General features: G+C 39.2%; 1 protein-coding gene across 6 annotated transcripts in view; it reads left to right on the top strand.

The window, feature by feature from the left end:
- Nucleotides 1-172: 172 nt before the first annotated feature.
- The window catches only part of ZNF654 (zinc finger protein 654), an 84,433-nt gene continuing 61,835 nt past the window's right edge, over nucleotides 173-22,770 (top strand). For 2 of the 6 annotated variants that reach the window (XM_070597361.1, XM_070597359.1), the window contains exon 1: nucleotides 336-453. Coding sequence is in view for 2 of the 6 variants with exons in the window: in XM_070597358.1 (XP_070453459.1) it covers nucleotides 286-453 (168 nt within the window). In the remaining 4 variants the exon portion in view is untranslated. Of the gene's footprint in view, nucleotides 454-2,330; nucleotides 2,361-22,770 lie in introns of those variants that run through there. The other 4 variants (XM_070597358.1, XM_070597357.1, XM_070597363.1 and 1 more) reach the window with 4 other exon arrangements.

Genomic DNA, 22,770 nt, shown 5'->3' with positions numbered 1-22,770 from the left:
AGCAACCGCCGAGCGGCAGTGACCAACGGGCCGCGGGTCTCGCAAACAGACGGCTGATTTGGCCAATAGTAGTGCAAGGGCGGGCATGGGCATGATTGGCAGCGAGAGCTATCCAATGAAGGCTGGGGGCGTGGGTGGGCGGAGCCGGAAGTAGAGCCCGCCGAGAGGCCCCCGTCCGGCTGGGGCGGGGGCAGGGGAGGAACTGGAGGAGGAGGAGGAGGTTCGCCGAGGCAGCTACGGCGGCGGCGGCGCAGCGGCTGGTACGCGCTGGGCGGCGAGAGCCTCATGGCGGAGGAAGAGAGCGACCAGGAGGCCGAACGCCTCGGGGAAGAGCTCGTGGCCATCGTGGAGGCCCCGCCAGGCCCCGCGGGGCCGCGGGCGGCGGGCGGCGGCCGGGGCGGCGGTGGCGGCGGCGGCATCAGCAGTCGGGATTACTGCCGACGCTTCTGTCAGGTGAGCGCCGCGGCCGCGCCGCCTGTCACCGCGCCGGGCCGCCCGGCCCGGCCCCGGCCCGGCCCGGCCCCGACCTGGCCGCCGCGGGGCAGCGCCGCGAGGCTGTCGGGCCTGGGCGCGGGGTGCGGGAGAGTCTGTCGGGGCCGCGGGCGGACAGGCAGGGTCGCCGGCGGGAGGGCGTCCGCTGACACGCGCCGGCCCCGCCGCCCGTCTGCCGGGCCGCCGCTCTGTGCTGCAGTTCTCTCCGCCCGCCCCCCGGCCCCGCTGCCCGGTTCCGAGAGGGGAGGGGCAGGCCGTCCCCGCCGCCGCGCGCCTCCCGTCCCCGTCAGGGTGGCCTGTCGTCTTGTCGAGGCCGGCCCGCTCCTCCGCAGGCCGTGGTGGCCTGTCGTCCCCTCGAGCCTGGCCCCACTACCCCGCCTGGCGCCGTGGCAGCGCGTTGCTCTTTGGGGAGGTGCGGCCGGGCGGTGTGGTGGTTGCTCCCTTGCGAGGTGGGGTGGGCAGTGTGGTGGTTGTTCCTTTGGGAAGTGGGGTGGGCAGTGTGGTGGTCGTTCCTTTGGGAAGTGGGGTGGGCAGTGTGGTGGTGGTTCCTTTGGGAAGTGGGGTGGACAGTGTGGTGGTGGTTCCTTTGGGAAGTGGGGTGGGCAGTGTGGTGGTCGTTCCTTTGGGAAGTGGGGTGGGCAGTGTGGTGGTGGTTCCTTTGGGAAGTGGGGTGGGCAGTGTGGTGGTGGTTCCTTTGAGAGCTGGGGCCGGGTAGTTGGTGGTGGTTCTTTTGGGAGGTGTGGTGGGCAGTGTGGTGGTGGTTCCTTTGGGAGGTGGGGCCGGGTAGTTGGTGGTTGTTCCTTGGGAGGTGGGGGGGCAGTGTGGTGGTTGCTCGTTTGGGAGGTGGGGTGGGCAGTGTGGTGGTGGCTCCTTTGGGAGGTGGGGTGGGCAGTGTGGTGGTTGCTCCTTTGGGAGTTTGGGTGGGCAGTGTGGTGGTTGCTCCTTTGGGAGTTTGGGTGGGCAGTGTGGTAGTTGCTCATTTGGGAGTTTCGGTTGGCAGTGTGGTGGTTGCTCCTTTGGGAGGTGGGGCCGGGTAGTTGGTGGTTGTTTCTTTGGGAAGTGGGGTGGGCAGTGTGGTGGTTGTTCTTTTGGGAGGTGGGGTGGGCGGTGTGGTGGGCTCTCCCTTGGGAGGGCGATTGGGCAGTGTGGCGGTTGTTCCTTTGGGAGGGGGGCCAGGGAGTGGCCCCCAGCAGCGCATGCCCGGTCTGAGGACCCACTAAGGGAGAGAGCAGCTTCTTTCAACTCCCGCTGGGGCTACCCCCCGCTGCCCTGCCCCTTTACATTAAGGCCTGTTTTATTTAGCTCGTAAAATGCAGCGTTTGGACAGTGACAGTAAATTATCTACTTGTTCTACTGCTGCTACGGTTTGATGTAGTTTAAAGTCTGTGACCATAATCAAATATTATAGTGCCACAGTACTTGTCTGGGGGTGAGATATGTGTAATTTACATTTGTATCTACATATATTTATAGTTTTCATGTTTTTGTTCTCTCTTACCACACTCTTATTTTGCATACTGTTTTGGAATAAATTTTAATTACACCTTTTCTACTTCATTCCTGTTTTTAAATTTATCTTGGATGTATAGGATTCAAATCATGGCTCCACCACTTCTTAGCTGTGTTACCTTGGACAAGTTACTTCTCTGTGCCTTAGTTTCCTCTTCTGTCAAATAAGGATAGTAATTAAACGAGTGAATATGTAAAGAGTTTGGATCCTTTAAATATTTAGTTAAAGTTAGCTATTAATTTCATTCTGGTAACAAGTAGAAAATAAAGTTAACAAGAAATGGTCATCATGTTTTCTGAAATTTGATTTTATGCCTTTCCAAGCATTGAAAGAAAAAGGATGGAGTTGACATTTTCAGGTAAGTTTTTAGTGCTTTAGTTTGAGTTGTCTTGATTTCAAACTCCCCTCTCAATAGATAAGTTGGTTTGAAGGTGGAAATTGTCTTGGTATAAAGGGTATGTCAGTTTTCTTTGGCATCGCTCTCTATTTAGTGACTTTCTTGACCACGTGTTTGCTTTCTTTTTGGTGTTGGCATTCACTGGATTTAGAGGTTCGGGGTCTTTACAGTGCTTGTTTTCTGACGACATTTTACACCTAGAAACCATATTATGGGCAGACTTTGTATCTATTGGAAACTTAAGTTTTTGAAAATTAGTTTCAGTTGATCTTTTAAATATATTCACAGGCAGAAAGGCTTTTTATTTCTTTCTATGTTTTGCTTTTTATATCATTAATATAAATGATACGCTTGTTAATTTACTTTATCAGATAACCCTTAATTGCTACAGAATTTGAAATTTTATTTGAGGACCAGGGTATTTTTGGAGGACTTTTAAGTATTCTTATTCTATTTCTTGAAATCAATTTTAAGAACAAATGAGTAAATTTAGCCTATGAAGTACAGTATCTGAAGAGTGACAGTAAATTGAGAACAAATGAAGTTGACTATTTTGTAAAACTCCACTACCTCCTAAATATTCAAGGAAATAAGACTAAACTGGAAGAACTTAGTGAACTTTTATTTTATCTTGGTAAATGATGAGTGTTATGCTGACGTACTTTCACATTACCAGCTTTTACCTGAAGCCTCATTACATACTTTGTAATACTCTAGCTTACCAGTAGATCTGGTCTTAGAGATCGTGTCCTCGTTCCACCTTGTGGGTGAGCTTTGTGAAGTCCTATTTTGTGTTAAAACTTTAAGCTGGAATAAAATATTCTTTTATTAAGTTGAATTTTATCCATTGATTAATAGAATTCTAGGGTAATACTTCTGTTTTATTTGCCTTTAAGGGAAGCAGTGGATTATATAATCTAATTCCCAGTGATTGTTTCTTTTTGAACATTTGGTTTCCTAATATTTACCAAGGGTAAAATTAAGTAACTTTCATTCATTAGTAAATGACTTAATTGTGAGTAATCCATAAAATGTGTAATATGCACTTGGATGGCTGACAGTTAACTAAATACATGAATTATACACACAGCCTTGTGGCATTGAGAAGAAAGGCTCCAATTTATCTTCCTCCTTTTAGAGAGAAATATGAATCAAAATTTCTTGGCAGTTGGTTGTGTGGGTGAAGGGAGAGAGGAAGGAACACTTCTTTGCAAGAGAAGTTCTTGTGTCTTACCACAAAGAAAAGTAAAACAGAAGACAATAGATAAATATGTGCTAAATTATGCATGCACTCAGTGCATTTGATGGTATGCTTTTCTATTTGAGAAACAGTACCAGTAATGATAAAATTTTCAACTTAGGGAGTACAGGATTGTCCCTAGGCTTCAGCTGATGTATGAGACGATGGATTTGGGAGATTGAAAGTGTTGATTTCCAAGTGGTTCCGTGTGTAATGTTGGACAGACTGCCCGATCATATCCTTCCTTGGCTGTCGCTAGTGGACTCGAAACAAATGCTGAAATGGAATTGGCCCTTAACTGATACTTAATTTGCTTTGAGGATGAAAGGAAGGGGAAAGTAGTTTTTGTTGAGGGCCTACTAACTCTTAAGGCCTTCAGATATACCTTATTATGCAGGTTGCATAGTTGAAATTGAGGCCTTAATAGGTTAACTTGTCTTCAGTTCCTGCAGATGGACAAGCTGGGGTTGGAACCCAGCTTTCGATTTCTGCTGAAAGGCACATTGAAATGACAATAAATCCTCAAATAATTATAAAGTGAATTTTTTTGGCAAGTTGGGCAAAGGGGAAAAATAAGTTACTGGAAGTACTCAGGGAATCATGGATGAAAAATTTAGAAAGTACTCTTTCATTATGCCACAGTGTAAAAAATGTTTCAGGAAACAAATAATAGTTCTTTCTCTGACTTGTTAGGTGCTGTGAACATTTCCCTAGTTCCTGAAGGTTTTAGTAATTCAATTATTTTGTTGCTAGATATATTGAAATGTTTTGATCATAAATTAATTGTAAGCTAAACAAGTTAAGGTATTTTCTTCTTGTTTAGTGCCAGAATGAATATAGTGAATGATAAATAAGTATTTCTGGAAACACTTTGATGTGTTGATTAAAAGAGACTTTAAAATTATTTCTTACTACAATGGAGTTAATAGCCGTCCCATGAGGACGTCGTGAGTATAAAATGAGAGAATGAACATGAAGTGCTCAGTACTCTACCTAGCACATGGAAGGGCTTAAATTGAAAGAGGCTATTAATGTTTACCTCACGAGAAGTCCTCTGAAGGCTTAAGAGGGACATTAGTGATAATCTGATCTGTAGGTCACTTACAGTTTGTATCCCACAATAAACTTCAGAGAAAATTTAGAAATGTTACAATTCTGAAATTCTCTTGTTTATTTAGAAAAGCCGAATGCTCCTGATGAAGCATTAAATTATTTGCAAAAACAATTACATTTTCTCAGAGAGTTTGTTTCCCGCAGGGGACATTTGGCAATGTCTGCAGATACTTTGATTGACTTAATTGGGGGTTGCTACTGGCATCTTCTGGGCAGAGGCCAGGGATGCTGTTGATCATCATACAATGCACAGCACACCACCAACAACAAAGAATTATCTGATCTACAATATCAGTACATAGTGCTGAGGTTGAGAAACCTTTATTTTGGAATTCTTAGTGGATACTTTATGTCTGTAATGTTATAAATGGAAACAAGTATTTAATGATCCTGAAATAATTTTAAGCAACTTCTATGTACCAGACACTTTAATAGGTGCCTAAGAGACAGTCTGACAGAAAAAAGGGTTTCCCTCATGGTTTTATAGAATACATGCTAATGTCTCTTATTTAGAGAAACTAAACTTTGTTTTCAGAAAATACGATGTTTATCTCTTAGTCTTGGCGTAGAGTTTACATAACATTTATAGTTCTTTGAGTAGTTTCTTAGAGTATAATAATACATTTTTACCAATTCTTGCTATTATTTGGAATTATTTTTTAATTTACTTTTTTTTTTTTTTTGGTGAGGAAGATTGCCCCTGAGCTAACATCTGTGCCAATCTTCCTCTATTTTATGTGGGATGCCGCCACAGTGTGGCTTGATGAGTGGTGTGTAGGTCTGTGCTTCGGATCTGAACCTGCGAACCCTGGGCTGCCGAAGCATAGCATGCAAACTTAACCACTACGCCACTGGGCCAGTCCCTGATTTACTTTTGATTTTTATAAATGTTTTATATGTACTTAGTTTAAAAAGTCATAGAAGACTTAAATATCAGGGATTTAGTTTTGCTGTTAATAATGAGACCTGACAAATAGCTTAAACAGTAGTACATATTTATTTTTCATGTGAGAACTGTTGAATGGACAGTGTAGGGATGATATGGTGGCTTTATCATTATTGTACCATCATTTGCTCTTTCTTATCAGTCGTCCTTGTTTTCTCATCTCAAGTTTGCCTCATAATCCAAGATAGTTGCTAGAGTTCCAGGCATCACATCTGAGTTCTAAGTAGTAGCAGGAACAGTGTGTCTCTGGGGTAAGCCAAAAACATCTTGCCCTAAATCCTACTCAGTAACTTCTACTTCCATCTTGTTAGCTATCCCCATCTGAAAATTATGTTAGGAAATTTTTTTTGTATTATTTTTTTTCCTTAGTAAACACGTGTGTGTGATTCTGTTAGTAAGGAGGGAAGACAACAAGAATGGATATTGTAGAGGCAACCAGTTTTGGGTCTTTTTCCCCAACAGCTTGTAATAAAAAACAGTGGTCATGCTCTGTCCCTTTCCTTCCCCATGTATTTCCCAGAGGCAGGCACTTGCAGCTCTGTTAGCTCTTATGATGTTTCCCTCCATGTTTATCAGTAGTTTTTTCCCCTAACTGTAGGCATGCTCAGTTAGCCTGGTTGACAGAGGAGATGGGGACCACCTTCCTGTCTCACCATACACTTTGATCTTACCCGTGTTCTCTCTCAGCCCCTCCCTTCCCTCTGACCCCTTGCTCTCCTGCCCCTTTACTTCTGAGTCCCTCCAGAGGGTTAGGAGTTCCCATCTTTCTGTTTTTGACCATACTTCTCTCTCCTCTTTTAGAGGTGTGTGGCCTTTCAGATTCCTGAGGTTTTCTGGGGTTCTTCAGCACAAATCAGCTTGTTCTCTCCTTTCTAAATAATAGCTGTCCAAATGTTGTCATCTCTCTGTTTTCATTTTTTCTTCCTTGTCGGTTTAGGTCTATTAGAATAAAAATATTTTTACTGTTTTTTTTAGGCAAGTTTTCAAGTGGGAGCAGAAGTAAATGTGTGTTTAATCTGCGGTATTTAACTAGAAGTCTCAAATTAGTTCCTCACCTCCATAAAGAATAATAGGTACGAAAGATGATGAAAAGGAAGGTGTTGAAGATAATTCAAGTGATTTATTGACTTTTGAAAAAGAGCAGCCTGCTTCCTGATCTGCTCTGTGGCACATAGTCAGAACTAGAAGTAATTTCATCCCCTGAAGTCATGTCTTCCTTTTGGCAAAATTATTTTTATCACTAAATTGCAAATTGAGATGTTACCTTTTTTAAGATGGTTTTCAAAGTTTGACACATTTGGGACATTTCCAGTGTTCATAAAAGGTGAATTCCATGGAAAGACATTTTATTTATTATAGTTAGGAAAAACAAAACAAAATGAACCCTGGATTTTGATAGCTGTATTTGAGGAGCTAAATGCTTTGTTGTTGTTGTTGTTTGATACTTTTTTAGGTTGACTTTCAGAATTGAATTGTAGTGATTGTTCATAATGACATTATTTGTAATAGCAAATCATTAAAAATAACCTGAATGACTAGAGTTAGGGGAGTAGTTACATATAATGGAATCCTCTGTTGTTTTTAAAGATTTATTCACATGGGAAACTGTTCATGGTATAATAACTACTGAAAAGACACAGGAGACAGGTGGTTTCACTTTTGTGATGAAAAAGACTGAAAAGAAATGTACCAAATTGTTAACAGTGGTTTTCTTCTTAGTGATATGTTTGTAGCTGAATTTTATTTTTTTCTTTACATTTATTTATTTTTTTATATTTTCTTGATTAAACCCACTACCTTTATAATCAGAAGAAAAATAAAGTATAAGAAATACATTTTATTTTTTTCTCTTCCTTCCTCACAGATTGCTTTTCTGTGAGAAAATCCAAGATTATTTTGAGTATGATGAAATTTAACTCCTTCCTTCTCAAAAGTATGTGAAATGGTTTTTTTGGGGGGAAAAAAAGAATTTGTTAAGTGAGCTTATGAAGGTCATTTTAGGTTAACCAGTGAGATCCTAAACTTACATAACTTGTTTGTATACAGTCTTACATTAGATATATGTCTGTTATTGCTTTCTAATAACCACCCATCACATTGGTTTAAAAAATATCTATCTCAATTTTAATTATGTAGATAAATTGATGGGAGAAACTATTTTTAAATGAAGTTCATTGCTTTTAAGTTTTTTAATGATACCATAATTTTGTAGGTCTGCCAAACAGAAGTAAGGCACCAGTTGTACTGTTGTTGTTGGCACGGGGTCTTTTCAATTTTCCTGCAAAAGTGTGCTAAACTACACCTTAACAACTACAAACAAAAGCAAAAAAGAGAACTTCAAATTAAATTTAAGAAAGTTATGGTAAAATATGTGTCTGGTGAGGTATTTGAAAAAGTGAAATATGATCAGTAAAATATGATCAATTGATATGCCTTTTTAAATGTACATTAATATGTAATGGTAAGGATATTAGGCCATTTAAAATCTAAAGTAACTTATCTAGTCAAATATCAGTTCTAGTTATGTTGTAAATCAATGACAGTAGTACCTAATCTAAATTGGAGAGTATTTTTAAGTTTTGTAATTTCTAGTCAATCTAATACTAGGTGTAACCTTCAGTTTTCGTGTTATTGTTACCACCTTGATTTCTTAGCTCCCTCTTTCTCTGGCAGGTCAGTTCGTGGTTTGAGCAGCCACTATTCAATGTGGATCTTCTCTCTGGGATGACACCCAGTCAGTTCCACCTGGTGAGAGCCATAGTGGAACACTGGTGGCACACTGAATAGGAGAGGAGGCCGAGCTGCATGGTATTACATAAGACCTTACAGTCCAGTGCATTGACACTGTACCAACACTCAGTACCCTCAGCTCTTTAAAGCAGCAGTGAATGTGAAGATAGCTGGCTGACTCCATCTTACCAGGAGAAAAGAGTTGTTGCTGTCAGGGTTGAAGCTTGTTGTCCTGTAAAGCGCTTGGCAGACAGTGGCAAGCAGACAGGGACTGTCCCTGTTTTGTGTATGGTCAGAACCTTGATAAGTTCTGTGAAGAAAAGGTGAATAACACTATAAAATGGGGCTGATATGAGGTTCCCCTGTTTTTGGATTCTTGGGCACGTTGAGCTCTGCTGAGATTCTTTGGTTTAGTTTGAACATGTTGAATTTAAGGTGCCTTTGCTCACCCAAGGAGAGATCTTAAAGATAGCTGGAGGTGAGCCAGAGCTCAGAGGTGAGGTCTGGTCGTCATGGCTGTGTCGATGGTATGTGAAGCCATGTGTGAAGGAGCTCACATAGGAGATAATATAGAGTGGGAAAAGAAGAGCACTTAGAAGTGAAGCTTCAGGAACTCCACAGTTAAATGACCTGGGAGGTAAGGTTGAGTCTTTAAATGAAGTCTGAGAAGGATTAACTAAAGAGGTTGGAGAAAATCAAGGATCTGAGTGTCACAGAAGACAAGGGAAGACTGTTTCCGGATGGAGTGGATAGTTCCTGGCATCAAAAGCTGTTGCGATTCAACCACTGAATTAACATGCAGGGCTGTTTTGGCGTAGTGATGGGAGCAGGAGTCACACTGGAGAACTTTGAGGAGTGGGAGCCAGAGAAATAGAGACAGTAAGTATAGATGACTTATAAAGGAGGAGGAAAGATGGGTGGAAGCTGGGGAGGTTGTGGATTGAAGGCGAGGATTTTGTTTTAAATAGGTGAGAATTTGGCATGTTAAAATCTAATGAGAATGATTCATTTGAAAGGAAGCGGTAAATCTATGAAAGAAGGAAAGAATAATTTATAAATAAGATTCCGAAAAGCGAAGGAAGGGCAAGATTCAAAGCACGGATGGAGGGACTGCTTTCTGTAGGAGCTTTGGGGTGGGAGGGGAGTTCATCTGTTGAGAGTGCAGGGGAGTAGGTGGAGATCTGAGGGGCATGGAGGTCTAAGATGGAGCTGCTTAGAGGGGCAGATGGAAGTGGCCTGCAGAAACGTTTGAGTGTGCTGATTCTGAAGGTGGAGTGACTCCTGGACTGTGCTTTGGTCCAGCAGCGTGACTGTGTGGGTGAAGGTGTGGGGAACATGATTAGTTATATGCATTCAGGGTCAAGTGACACACTGTAATTGATCGATCAGTTAGCTGACTTTGAGAAAGAAGGGGACAGGCTGATTTTCTGACTCCATTTGTGGTAAAACATACTACAGAGAAGTGAAAGGAGAACAGATAGAGAAGGAAGAGAAGTGGTTTATTAATAGGTAGGTGCACAGCATTGTTCTGTGTACCATGAAAATGTATACGTATATTTGTGGGTATGTATAATGTCCCAATAAAATATGTACCTAGCTTATCAATATACGTTTCTATAACTAGAGCCTACTAAAGTTAACCAGTGTCTGTTTTGCTTACCTTAAAGTTGAAATGTTCTAAATACTCACTAATCACTGTTGCCAATGAATGATTTCATATGTATATGTTAGATTTTTAATATTTGGAAGGTTTACTTATTTTATTGGAATGCTCTGTATATAACTAATTTTGAGTGTTTTTCATGTATCAGGTACTGTGATAAATCCTTTACCTATTTTATCTCATTTAATCCACTACCCTACAGGGTATGTACCATTATTCTTCTTTTACAGATCAGAAAACTAAGACCGAGAGAGATTAAATGGCTTGGTTAAGTCAGTGTGGCTACTATGTGATAGTTGGATTGGACTGTCTGGCCAGTCTGACTGATGGTAGCATGTGTACTTAGCCGTTCCGATATATACATATATTTTATTGTATCTAAGAATACGCATTGGGTATCTATTATAGCATCTGTGCATATGTATTTGATATATACTATAGTATACTAAAGAAGTTATTGACTGAGTAGAAGTAGTGATTAAAAAAGACTTAAGGCAGCAGAAGCTAAAGATGTTCATAGATGTAAAAGAAAAAAATAGAATTTAAGCTATCAGAAGTTCCCTGAAGGAAGTGGTCCTCAACCCTTTTATTTTTTCCTCCAACCCACCTGGATGGGATATACTTCTTTCACAAGCAGTGGCTCACTGTCGTGGTTATTCTTAAGATGCAAGAGTTATGATGATTACAAACCAGTAGACATTAGGTTATTGTGTTTTGAAGGCAAGAAGGTGTAGAATATGTTTTGGATGTTTATCTTAAATGATTAAATTTTAAAGATGTCTCTCCATATTTTTTAAATTTAACCTTGAATATCCAGAAATCTTACTAATCCAGAGTACAGTAGATGTGCATTTTTAGACTTTGTTATCTATCCTTTTACCATGCTTTGAAAATTCTTGCCAGAGATTTCTCAGGTTAACAGATTAGTGGTTACCAGAGGAGAAGCGAGTGGGAGGAGCGAAAGGGATAAAGGGCCACAGATGTATGATGACAGATAAAACCTAGACTATGGGCAGTGAACATAATGCGGTCTGTACAGAACCTGAGATATAGTAATGTACATCTGAAATTTACAAAGTGTTATAAGCCAGTGTGACCTCAATAAAAAAAAATCAAATATCTCTTGGGTTATAGAACTCATTAGTAAAGTCTAAAATTTATATTCTGTGTTCATGAAGGTGCAGTGAAATGGATATCTCATTTTCAGCTGGGGGGAGTAAAAATCACCGCAACCTTTCTGGACTGTAATTCATCAAACCATACTAGAAATGTTAAAAACAATTTGTACCTCTTTTGACTTAGTAATTTTCCTTATAGCATTAACTTCTGAGGAAATATAAATTTGGACACAAAGGTATTCATCATAGCATTAATTATAATTAATGAAAGGAATGAATTGAAAATGGAAAAGCAAGCAGAACATCTAAAATAGTTGAAAACTTTTCAACCCTCATATGCTGAAGTATTATTTAGCCTTAGAAAATGATGTTTTCACTGACTATGCAGTGACCTAGGAAAATACAATATTATGATAAAAAAAATTAGGTGGAAAAGTTTGTAGCAGGATGACGCAATTGAAGAGAGACTGGTCCGTTCCCACTGTATTCACATGTGGATTTTAGAGGGGGAAGTGCTGTAAAGAAAAATCAAATGAGCTGCTTCACTAGAAACAGGATTTCTTGACGATAATCTGTAGGATCCATTCATGTTCTTCAGGAAGTCTGTTAACTCTCTGAAATTATTTGCAAAAAGTTGTATTTGCATTTTCTTGGTGAGCAGGTTTAAGGTTTTTTTGTTTTTTATTCTTATCAGCTTCTCTTAAGAATTTCAAAACTTGCTAAACACACATAACCCAACAACAATCCAGACACTCCCGAACCTTATGAACCTTTGCTGTAATTCATTGTGACACAAGTAGCACTGCCTGTTCTTACGAATAAAACTTTATTGGAGTATGTCCATTCATTTCTACATTTTCTATGGCTGCTTTCATGATCCAGCAGCAGGGTTGAGTACTTGGGGTGGGGAATATATGGCCCATAAGCTGCTTATTGGCTCTTTAAGAAAAAGTATGTCAGCCCATGTCCTACATTCTCATTTATTTTTTGCAGCTACCGTGTAAGATAGGTACTATTTTTATCGCCATTTTATGAATGATGCAGCTGAGACTCAGAGAGGTTAAGCAACTACCCTCAAGTCACACAGCTAGAAAAGGGAAATATACTGAGATGTTAATAGTGGTTGTACGTGGGCAGTACAACGATGGATGATTTTTTTAATATACTACTCAAATTTACTACAGTGGGTATACATAACTTATAATCAAGAGGGGAGGAAGTTTTTTAAAAATTAGGTAGAACTGAGTTGTGAGAATCTTGAAACTCATTCATCCTTTCTTATTGATTTCCTACCCGTCATCCTGTGTTGATAAAGTTAAGAGTGGTATGCAATTTTTAGTTGCCGCCTTGGCACTTAATTCTTATCATGCAGCCCCTTCTTAACTCTTGATTTTATGAAAAAAATAAGAAATTATTCTACTTATAGTTTCCTAAAAACTTTATATGTTAACTGAAGCCATTTTGTCCTTTAACTCTTAAGATTCTTTGTCCTCTGTTTTATGTTTTGAAATTAACTTCAGCAACTATTGAGTACTCATAATTTTATAGGTGCTCATAAAATGCTGCATATGTGTCTGATAGTATATAACTTGCTTTTTTTTAATCTCAGTCAATTGAATTATTTCAGGTGTAGATCTAGACACATAAAGTATCTAGAACGTACTCCTGAAAGAAAGACTTGTACTATGTGAAAAACTTCATCCTAGTGATTATAGGGCATTTAAGGAGGAAAAAGTCGCAAGTCCTGCCCTCAGGGAGCCGAATCTTCGAGTAGGGGAGAAAAGGCGTGTCTGACTACTGAGCCGGCTCTTAGGACCTTGATCCAGACCACAGTCATCTTTCTCCTGGATTACTTTATCTCCCTGCTTCCAGTTTTTCTCATTTTATTCTCCACACTCCCGAAGTGATCCTTTTAAAGACATGAGTGAGATCTCTTCTAAATGTTCCATGCTTTCTCCATCTCAGAGTCAAAGCCAGAATCCTTACAGTGGACTGCAGGCTTCCTGAGCCTGCCCTGTCCAGCTCTTTGACTTGGCTCCTTTACTCTTTGCCTCCACTACTTACCTGCACCTATCCCAGCATTTCTGCCCTTCCTGCACCTTGAATAAGTACTCTCCTGCCCCTTGGCCTTTGCACTGGGCTTTTGTTTTTGTCTGCCAGAAACAGTTTTCATTTGGATATCTGTGTGGTTCGCTCCAGGACTCTGCTCAAATATCCTTTTATCAGAGAGACAGGCCTTCCCTGAGCATCTCAGATAAAGTGTAAAGTAGCATCCCGCCTCCAGTGTTCCCTTTTCCCCTTACCTTGTGTTTTATTGTTTTCCAGGGTACTTAACACCATTTAATTTATATTTGTTTACTTGTTTTCCTCCCACTAAAAATAAAAGCAATAGGGTACTTGGTACATAGTAAGCACTCATTAAGGTCTGAATAAATGAACGGGTAAATACAAATAAACTCTAAAACAGGGAAATGGTGATCGGTGCCACTAATGTGATGTATTGTAAGTCCTCTGCAAGTTCACCTGAAGAGACTACTCCTAACAGAATTTGGGAAGGTTTTAATAGATGAGATGTTTGAATTGAGTATTAAAAAATTGTTAGTATTAAAATATAGGCATGAAAAAGGAAGTGATATGGGTAGGAGGATATTAGTGGAGCAGATAATTTGTGAAAAGGTAGATGGCAAGGTGTTTTTATGAATGGGAGTAGTTAATTACTCGAGCTGTGCTTCTTAAAAGGGATTCCCCCGAGCTCACCTGAACGCTATTAGCAATGCAAATTTTTGGCCCCACACTAGACCTACAGAATCTGAAACTGGGGCTGGGGCCTAGCAATGTGTATTTTTCACAAGCCTTCCAGGTGATTCTCCTACTAAAGTTTGAGAACCACTGAACTAGAACATATACTCAGAAAAGTATTGGTAGGTATTACGATTGGAAAAATGGATTGGTCCAGAGCCTGACTTAGGAATTTGAATTTCGTAGGAGGATTTGTATGTTTAAGGGCAAAGAAGTGCTGTTATTAAATAATCTTAAAATAATTGCTTTAAGATAGATTAGAGGAGGTAAAGAATGAAAGCCTAGACATAAAAAGGAAACTATTGGAGTATTTCAGAAAAGGAGTAATTGAGGGCCTGGCTGGGTAGTGGCAATGAAAATGTAGGGACAGGAACAGTTTAAAGAAATATGGAAATAAATTATGTAGTATCTGGTTGAATGTAGAGACAAGGCCCAAAGAATTTTATGAAATTGCGTTGGGGTGTAGTCCAGAGATCTGGGAATATGGTGGTAATATTAACAGTAAAAGGTAGAAGGAACAGTTAAGGGATCTAAATTAACAGTAGAATTTTGGCTATTAAGTATGAAGAGTTAGTGGATTCTAAAAAAAAGAACAGAAATTATTAATCATTAGCCACAGTGGACATTTTTATTAATCTTGAGGATACTCATCCTCATTTAAGAACAATGCATTTTCAAGTAACTGATGATAAAGTTTGTTGAAATAGAGAACCCATAATTTCTTTTCCCTTTTTAGCAATTCTTCAGTACTTAAAATATAAGACTTCTTTTTAAGGGAGGATGCTTCTGTGTTTGAGAGTTAATTTACCTATGATAGTTTTAAATTTAAAATTTCCTTTCAGGTTTTAATTTGGGGACAGGGGACCAAATGTCAACAAAAGTAATAATGTGTCCAATTTGATCAAATGAGTTGTCTCTCATTATCAAGTTCACAAAGAGAAATTAGTCTAGAGTTCACAGAGGTTAAGATCCCGAATTCCTCCCTTCCCAGAAAATTGGTTAATCAGAGCCAGTGGGTCTCAGTGTGCCTCTGTCGTTAGAGCTGGGGAATTTTCAGGATTTGTAGCTTGGGTTGTCTTCCTCCAACTGAGAGTGGCTTCCTTCTCACCCCTAAATGAGTTACTTAACCCCAGTCTCTTTTGGGTCTTTTTCAAGAATCCAGAAGAGCAGTAGAGCAAATGTTTGTTACTCCACCAGCCCAACTCCCGTTAAATTTAGAAACACCAGCAATTCCTTGAGTGTAGTATATGGTACAGTTGACTCACATTACTTTTGCCAGTAGGATTTAGTGATATCAGAGGGAAGATGGGTCTGCAGAACGCAGAGTTGCAGTTAGTTTTGGTTTCAACGTCACCAGGGTATCAGTCAGTTGTGCCCATTGCCAGAGTCTATAACTTGTACTTAAATTTTATTGGGGTTTCGTCAGTTGGTTAATTGTGCCACTGTATGTTTAACATATTATTTTGAGGGGTGGGAGCACTTAACCCGAACACTCTGCATAAGACTCCAGCCTTGCAGTCTCCACAGCCCCTGAGTTCAGCCCTTGTCTCTGGATTTCTCCGTCTTCAACCTTGTGCCAAAACATTTTTAGTCCTGTGCTACCTTGGCTGTTGCCGCTGCCCCTGGAATTCTTGGTCCCACTGAATTAAAATCATAGGAGCATTCCTGTTGGCCCCATGTTTGTGTTATTCTGCTAATAACTGTAAACAGGTACCTACAATGACCTGCTTTTGATGATTCTGGCATGTGTGCTCAGAGGAGCCCAGTGAAGACAGTATTTCTTCTGACACTTGCTCCTCTGGACCTTTTCTTTGCTTTTAACTATTCTAGCCGTGCCTAATTTGCTTGACTTCATTGGCAGTGCAAACGTTCATTTTTGTCACTTTCAGCAGTGTAGGATGTGCTGTTTCAGATAAACATAGCTGGTTTTTATTTTTGTTTACATTGTAGGCTGTTATTAAGTTGGCCCCTCCTGTCTTCCTTCTGCTTTCTCTTTGCTTTTGGGCACAGACCTTCATGTTCTTCATGATCTCTTGTAAGATTTCCCATGTCAGAGGTAAAAGTCAAGGAATTCTGGGTTCATCAAAAAGCATTCATCAAATCAAACAGATTTTGTCCACTCTCATCTCCCTGACATAAGAAAATCTAACCAGCTCAACATCAAACCTACAACTGACCTCTTATTTTGTTGTTTTTCAGTGTCACTTTTCCTTATTCACTCCTTGAGGCCTAACTTTGAGTTCCTGGGTCACTTTCCTTTGCAGTACCATGCCATACCATACATTGCAATCTGTAATAACTAGTAGTTTGAAATACACCTGAAATGCTTCAGGTGTTTTAAGGTAGTCTCCCAGCTTTTTTAATCTTTTAGATCTGTACAGATTTTATGTTACCTTCTATAGCAGTCTTAGTCTTCAGGGTATGTCTTTTCACTTGCTCTTACTATGGACTTCATCTGTGTCTCTAAAGGAGCATCTTGTCACAGGTGGATTTCTAGTCTGGTTCACTCGGAGATTTCCATCCTGCGGTTACCCTCTGTCCCTCTGTTAGAGCCCTTTGGAACCAGTAACCCTTCCTTCCTAAGGAAGAACAACTAAAATACTTTTCCTCCTAATTCTGTCTTTAAGAACACATGGTTCTGGTGTATATATTTCCTTTTCCTTTTTTCATATCCGTCTAGTCTAACTTTTAAGAGTGGACTTATTCTTAAAGAAGTCCCTCTCTTCTTCCATCTTAATCAACATGACCTTTTACTTTTTAAATTTTTTTCAAGTCTGCCCCTGTTATTATGTGTGTCATCTTTTTTTAAACAAATTTAGTTCTTGAGACTGAGCAAACAGGTGCTTAAAGCTAGTGTTTGACACAGAGGCCTTTTAAATTTCCCTTTTGGCTTTTGGATTTGTAATAATTCCATTGAGTTTTTCTTCTGCCTCAGCCTAAGAAAGTGATTTATGCCCTATGTAATAAGGAACCTGGCCCTTTAACTGTTCACTGGATAAAATCCATCAGCCATCTTTGTTGAACTCAGATAAAATCTTGACATCTACAGCTTTGATTAGATTTATGTCCTTATCAGTCCCAGAAACTACTTGAGACCACATTATTAAGATAGTGACTCTAGAAGCTTTTGGACAAGTCACATGAATCTAAGAGCTGCTCTTTGAGAGCAAAATTAAGAGAGAGAGGGACAGAATTAGGTCAACTGATCTAGGGCTAATTCTGACAATTTAAAGGCTGGACATTCACATACTAGTGTTCTAAGACCCATATGAACTTAACCAACTTTTTAGTTTCGTTCTCTGGCTTGTAGTCTTTATTGAGAAACGAAGCTGAAGGGACAAAAAAATTTCTACCTGCTCATGTCTAAAAAGCCTGTATAACTAAAAGCAATTTAAAAAAATTAAATAATATAATCAGTGCCTCAGCCATACCTGCAGTACCATCAGTGGCCAGGCCATGCTTAGTTGAAGTCAGATGCACAGTTCTGCTTAGCCCATACCAGTCACGACACTATCATGTGTGCACTCATCTGTGAATATCATCAGCTGCAGACACACGAAGAAGCTTGTTTACCCCACATTTTCATTTGATGTTCATATGAATTTCCTTGTGCATATCTTTTGGGGTTCCCTTGTATGTGTGCCAATTTTAATGTTTATAAGGGAAGCATTTAATATATTACTCTCCCTAGTAAGTTTAGAATCAAGTGAAAAATTGACAGGGATCAAACTTTATCTAAAGCCTTTAAATGAACCTACTGTTTACCTTCTTTAGACCTACTTAAGAAATTTGGGTCTTTAATCAGGCAGCCATGTGGAGGACTCTGTCCTGCCTCACATCATATGCATGCAAAAAACTCAAGAAGCAGATTAGTGGGCTGGCCCAATAGTGTAGTGGTTAGGTTTGCATGCTGTGCTTTGGCAGCCCAGGGTTCACCAGTTTGGATCTTGGGGCGGACCTATGCACCACCTATCAAGCCATGCTGTGGCAGTGTCTCACGTATAAAATAGAGGGAGATTGGCGCAGATGTTAGCTCAGGGCTGATCTTCCTCAGAAAAAATAAAGGAGATGAGAGCCTTCTGGGGGTGATATTGTAATGGATATTCCTGCTGTGGTTGGTAGCTTCTACTAGATAATCATGAAGATTTCTTTTAATAGTAAGATTGTATAGAATAGTAAGAATTAGAGATGCTTACTCCATTTTTCATTGCATTCACAGCACCTGTTGAAGACCTTAATGTTGCAGAAATACCACCTTAAGGAGTAGTGAGCCAAACAAACAATATGCTTTATTGAGCCCCCAAAAGAAGTGGACTTTAGGTTGCTTGCTACTAAAGATTATGTCCTTTGCAGATTCTAAACAACTTTTAGCTTATTAGAATCTATTTCTAAACCATTTTGGCATTTTTTTATATATGACTTTAATTTTAGATTTTCTTTATATGATTATCCTGATAGAAAAAGTCAAATGACAAGTAACTTTTCTTTTTTTGAACAGAGCTTTTCTTTATCTTCTGCATTCTCAATGGAAAACTAAAAAAAAATTAAAAAAAATAAATCCTCGTATCTGTTCAGGCACGAAGCATTGTGTTTGCTATATCTAGGGAATGCTTCGTTTGTCAACGAGTATTGAACTAAATAGTTGAAACTCAGCAGTAGCTTTTGAGTAGACTTTATTTGGGAGTGGCCTATTTGCCTGCTAACAGTGGTAAAATTTGTAATTAATCACATTTGGAAACAAATAATTAACCAGTTCATACTGATGCAATGAAAGAGTCACCAAAGTAAGATTAACCTCACTGTTTTCTTAAAAAAAAGTGTACTGGTAATAATAGCTCTTATTTCTTATGTGCCAGGAATTATCCTGGATTTTAATATATTATCTTACTTAGTACTTTAATAGCTCTGTGATTGAGGTGATGTTAAATTCGTTTTACAGGAAACTTAGAAGTGTAATAACTTTGCTAAGGTTACACAGCTAATAAATGACAAAGTTAGGTCTGTCTGATTCCAAAATCTATACTGTTTCCATGGTGCTGCCAGTCTACCTGCTTTATTTTTCCATGTGACTCTAAAAAATACCCATAGGCAAGGTAAATCTTGATGTGTAGTTAGGTAACAAAGTAGGGAATGTAAGTGTAGAATTACACCTATAAAGTAGCCTCCGGAAAATAAATGAGAACATTAAAATTTGAGGAAAAGGGTTGGAACAAAATAGTTTTGTTTTTAAACTTTTACAAATTAAGCGAATTTTATACTTAAAGAAAACATAGTACAGTTAACAACAGGAAAGTAACATTGGTATAATCACTAAATTATAGACTTTATTAGAAATTTACCAGTTTTTCCGCTAATAATGCTCTTTTCCTGTCCCAGGATGTTATTTCTAATCTCACATTGTATTTAATTATTTCTCCTTAGTCTCATCCAGTCTGTAACAGTTCTTCAGTTTTTTCTTGTCTTCATGACCTTGACATGTTTGAAGAGTACTGATCAGGTTTTTTGGTAGAGTATCCCTCAGTTTGGGTTTGTCTGATGATTTCTCATCATTGGAATAGGTTTATGTATTTTTGGAAAAAGTGCCACAGAAATGCCATTGTGTCTTTCTTGGTGTGTCTTCTCAAGAAATTTATGATAATGATATGTTTCGTTACTTACTAGTGATAGTTACCTTCATGGCTTGGTTAAGTTTATGTCTGTGGGGTTTCTCTTCTCTGAAGTTACTATCTTTCTATTTGTAGTTGATAAATGTCTTGGGGGAGATACTTTGAGATTGTAAATCCTGAATCTCCTCAAATTTTTGCCCACTCATATTAGTGTTGATCTGTGGATCTTATCTGTAACATTTATTATTGTATGTTTGCCTAATGGTGGTTCTCTGTTTCTCTCTTTCCTTCTGTGTTTATTAATTGGGATTCTACTGTGAGGAAGAGCTGACTCATCTCTAGCATTTGTTCATTTGAGTATTTATTTCAATCAGTATGGACTCATGGATATTTATCTGGTTCCATGGATTAAAGTCCACTGCTATCATCATTTATTTTGTCGCTCAGATTGTTTCAGCTTTAGCCATTAGGAGCTCGTTCTGGTTGGCTTCTGTGTTCTTTTATAGCCCATCATTTTTTCAGCATTTTATTACTTTCTAGCACCAGAAAGTGTTCCAGTCTTACCTTATATTTTCCCTGCTACAGACCTGCTGGAGGATGGCTTGAAAAGCCCAAGTTCCTTTTATTGGAGAACAGTGTTTAGAAACTGTTTGGGCCTTAATTGTGTATATTGCTACTCAGGTTCATCCCTCCTAGCCCCTCTCAGTGGACCCGGCTAAGAAATATGTGTATATATGTAGCTACATTACAAATGAATAACATAATCGTACAGAAGGGTATGGGGAAACGACTAACAGTGTTTATTTTAGGTTTTTAGAAAATTAGCAGATTTTAATGCATAGATTGTATTAGTCTGTGTTCAACAGATTAGTACAGGCATGTATTATAGCCATTTTTTGAAGCTCTTAGAATGGAAGATAATTGTGATGTATCTTCTGGTTTGTTAATCAGATTTAAAAAGTGGATGGATTCACTGTAAACAAGTGATGAAATTAACATTAGTGAACAGCTTGCCACCTGTGAACTGTGAGGTGTTTGCAGTAATGAAAGTTGAAGACAGTGGGAGATTTCAGGGAGGAAAATGACAAGGATGTGAACACCAACTAATAGAAATAAAGTCATGCTTGGTACTGTGTTAATGATCTAGTCTAGTATTACCTAGATTTAGAAATCCAGAAATTTAGGAAGAGGATTGTTTGCTCAGTGACAAACTAGTGTTTCCTTCTTATGTTAGAAAAAAGTAGAATGCATTTGAGAAACAGATGACCATATTTTAGTTGATCACTTCATATGATGTTTTTTGGGTTCCTAAACTGCTACATTTGTATTATTTTTATACGTTTGTGTATTAGCTCCAGCTGCCATAACAAAATACCACAGACTTGGCAGCTTAAACAACAGACATTTGTTTTCTCACAGTTCTGGAGGCTGGAAGTCTGAGATCAAGGTGCCAGTATTGCTTGGTTCTGGTGAAGACTCTCTTCCTGGCTTGTAGACAGCTGCTTTCTCTCTGTGGCCTGACCGTGGCCTTTCCTCAGTGTATGTGTATCCTCTTCTTACAAAGCCACCAATCCTATCTGACTAGGACCCCTCCCTTATGATGTCATTTAACCTTAATTACCTCCTAGAAGCCCTATCTCTAAATACAGTCAGTTGGGGTTTAAGACTTCAACACATGAATTTTGGGGGACACGTTTCAGTCCTTAGTACTTTGGATGATGTCTTTTACTATTCCTAAATCATGAATGTAATTTTACCTTAATAGGTTTACATTAAGTCTATGCTTTAATAGTTTTGACAGAGAATGAATCTGTGCTCATTCTCACAATAATTTGCCTCGGTAAGAGAAAGCTTTCTTTGGTAATATCTCTGCCCTTCTCTTCAACTCCCCTTATGTCATCGCATGCTTTTGGCCTTGGTCATAACTTCTTTCAGCAGTATTCGTACAGTTTCTGTAAATTATAGTAAATTGCGTTGCAGTGGTGTTTGTTATTTCCTTCAAAATGAAAAAAAGATTTCTACCAATCCCTAATAAACTGCTAATCTTGATCCCCTGTTTCTTAGACCATTTTCTTGAAAAAATTTAGAACTGTGGTAATAGTTGATTTTAAAGAAACAGGTAAATACTGTTCCTTTGTTTGTTTGCAGAAACTTTAGCCTTATTCTGGTCGTTAAGACTGTTACTTAATAGAATACAAAAGAAAAAGAAAAATGGAAGATGTGTTGCTTGCTGTACCCTGGCCTAGCAGAGCACATTCAGATTATGATGTTCTGGTATCAGCTCTCATTAGCTGAGTGCTTATGATAGCACTTACACAGAGGAGAAAAAGTTCAAAGTAAAAGGGCAATGTAACATATAGTTTTATATATTTTAAGGAAAATATTTAAAAGAGAAATAGTGTTTTAGTGAATGTTATAGTGTTACGTTAATGTTATAATGAATTAGCAGTGTCTGGCATGACATTAAACAGTGTAAGAAGATACATAAATTTCAACCAGTTTTGTTTATGTCCCTTCAAGGGTATTGTGGCAAACCTATTGGAAATGTTGCCCACAAGGAGTTTTCTTGTATTAGGTTTGGGTTCAGCTAGATCAGGAAGGGTATTAGTAACTGAATCTTGGTGAATGAGGGAAGCTATGAGAATAGAAACTGAGAAAGTAGAAAGCTTCTCTTCTAAGGAGATAAACTCAGCCTATAAATAGGAAATGAATTAGGTTGTAAGTAGATATGGATTAAGGCAGGCTATTTGGGACTGAGGACAGGAAAAATGTGACTGTCAGGTACCTATTTTTTATGTGGCACCAGAATGGTGTTGTGGTGGCCAAAAAAGAGGCAATAGAGCTGGTCAGACAGACTTGTGATGATTTGGAAAAGTCTGTCCTGCTTGGGGTTGTCGTAGTAGTAACTTTTACTTTCCAGTTAGTAAGGACTGTAAGATCTGGAAGGGATACTAGTTCATAGAGATAATACCCTCTAGCTTTCTTTTTTATCCCATGTTGTTAGAAACATTGGAAACGTGTGCTAGCTACCTGGTATTGTAATTTGGAATTGTCAAAGAACTATGAAGTGTCTGAGATTTTATCTAAGTTAGCCTGTCACAGTTTCATGGATGCTGGCAGAAGACATGAAACTCCTGGGTCAGAGATAATGGACTT

The sequence above is a fragment of the Equus przewalskii genome, chromosome 27, assembly GCF_037783145.1.
Source record: "Equus przewalskii isolate Varuska chromosome 27, EquPr2, whole genome shotgun sequence".
In the NCBI taxonomy this organism is placed as follows: Eukaryota; Metazoa; Chordata; class Mammalia; order Perissodactyla; family Equidae; genus Equus; species Equus przewalskii.
This window is presented reverse-complemented; position numbering and strand designations above follow the sequence as displayed.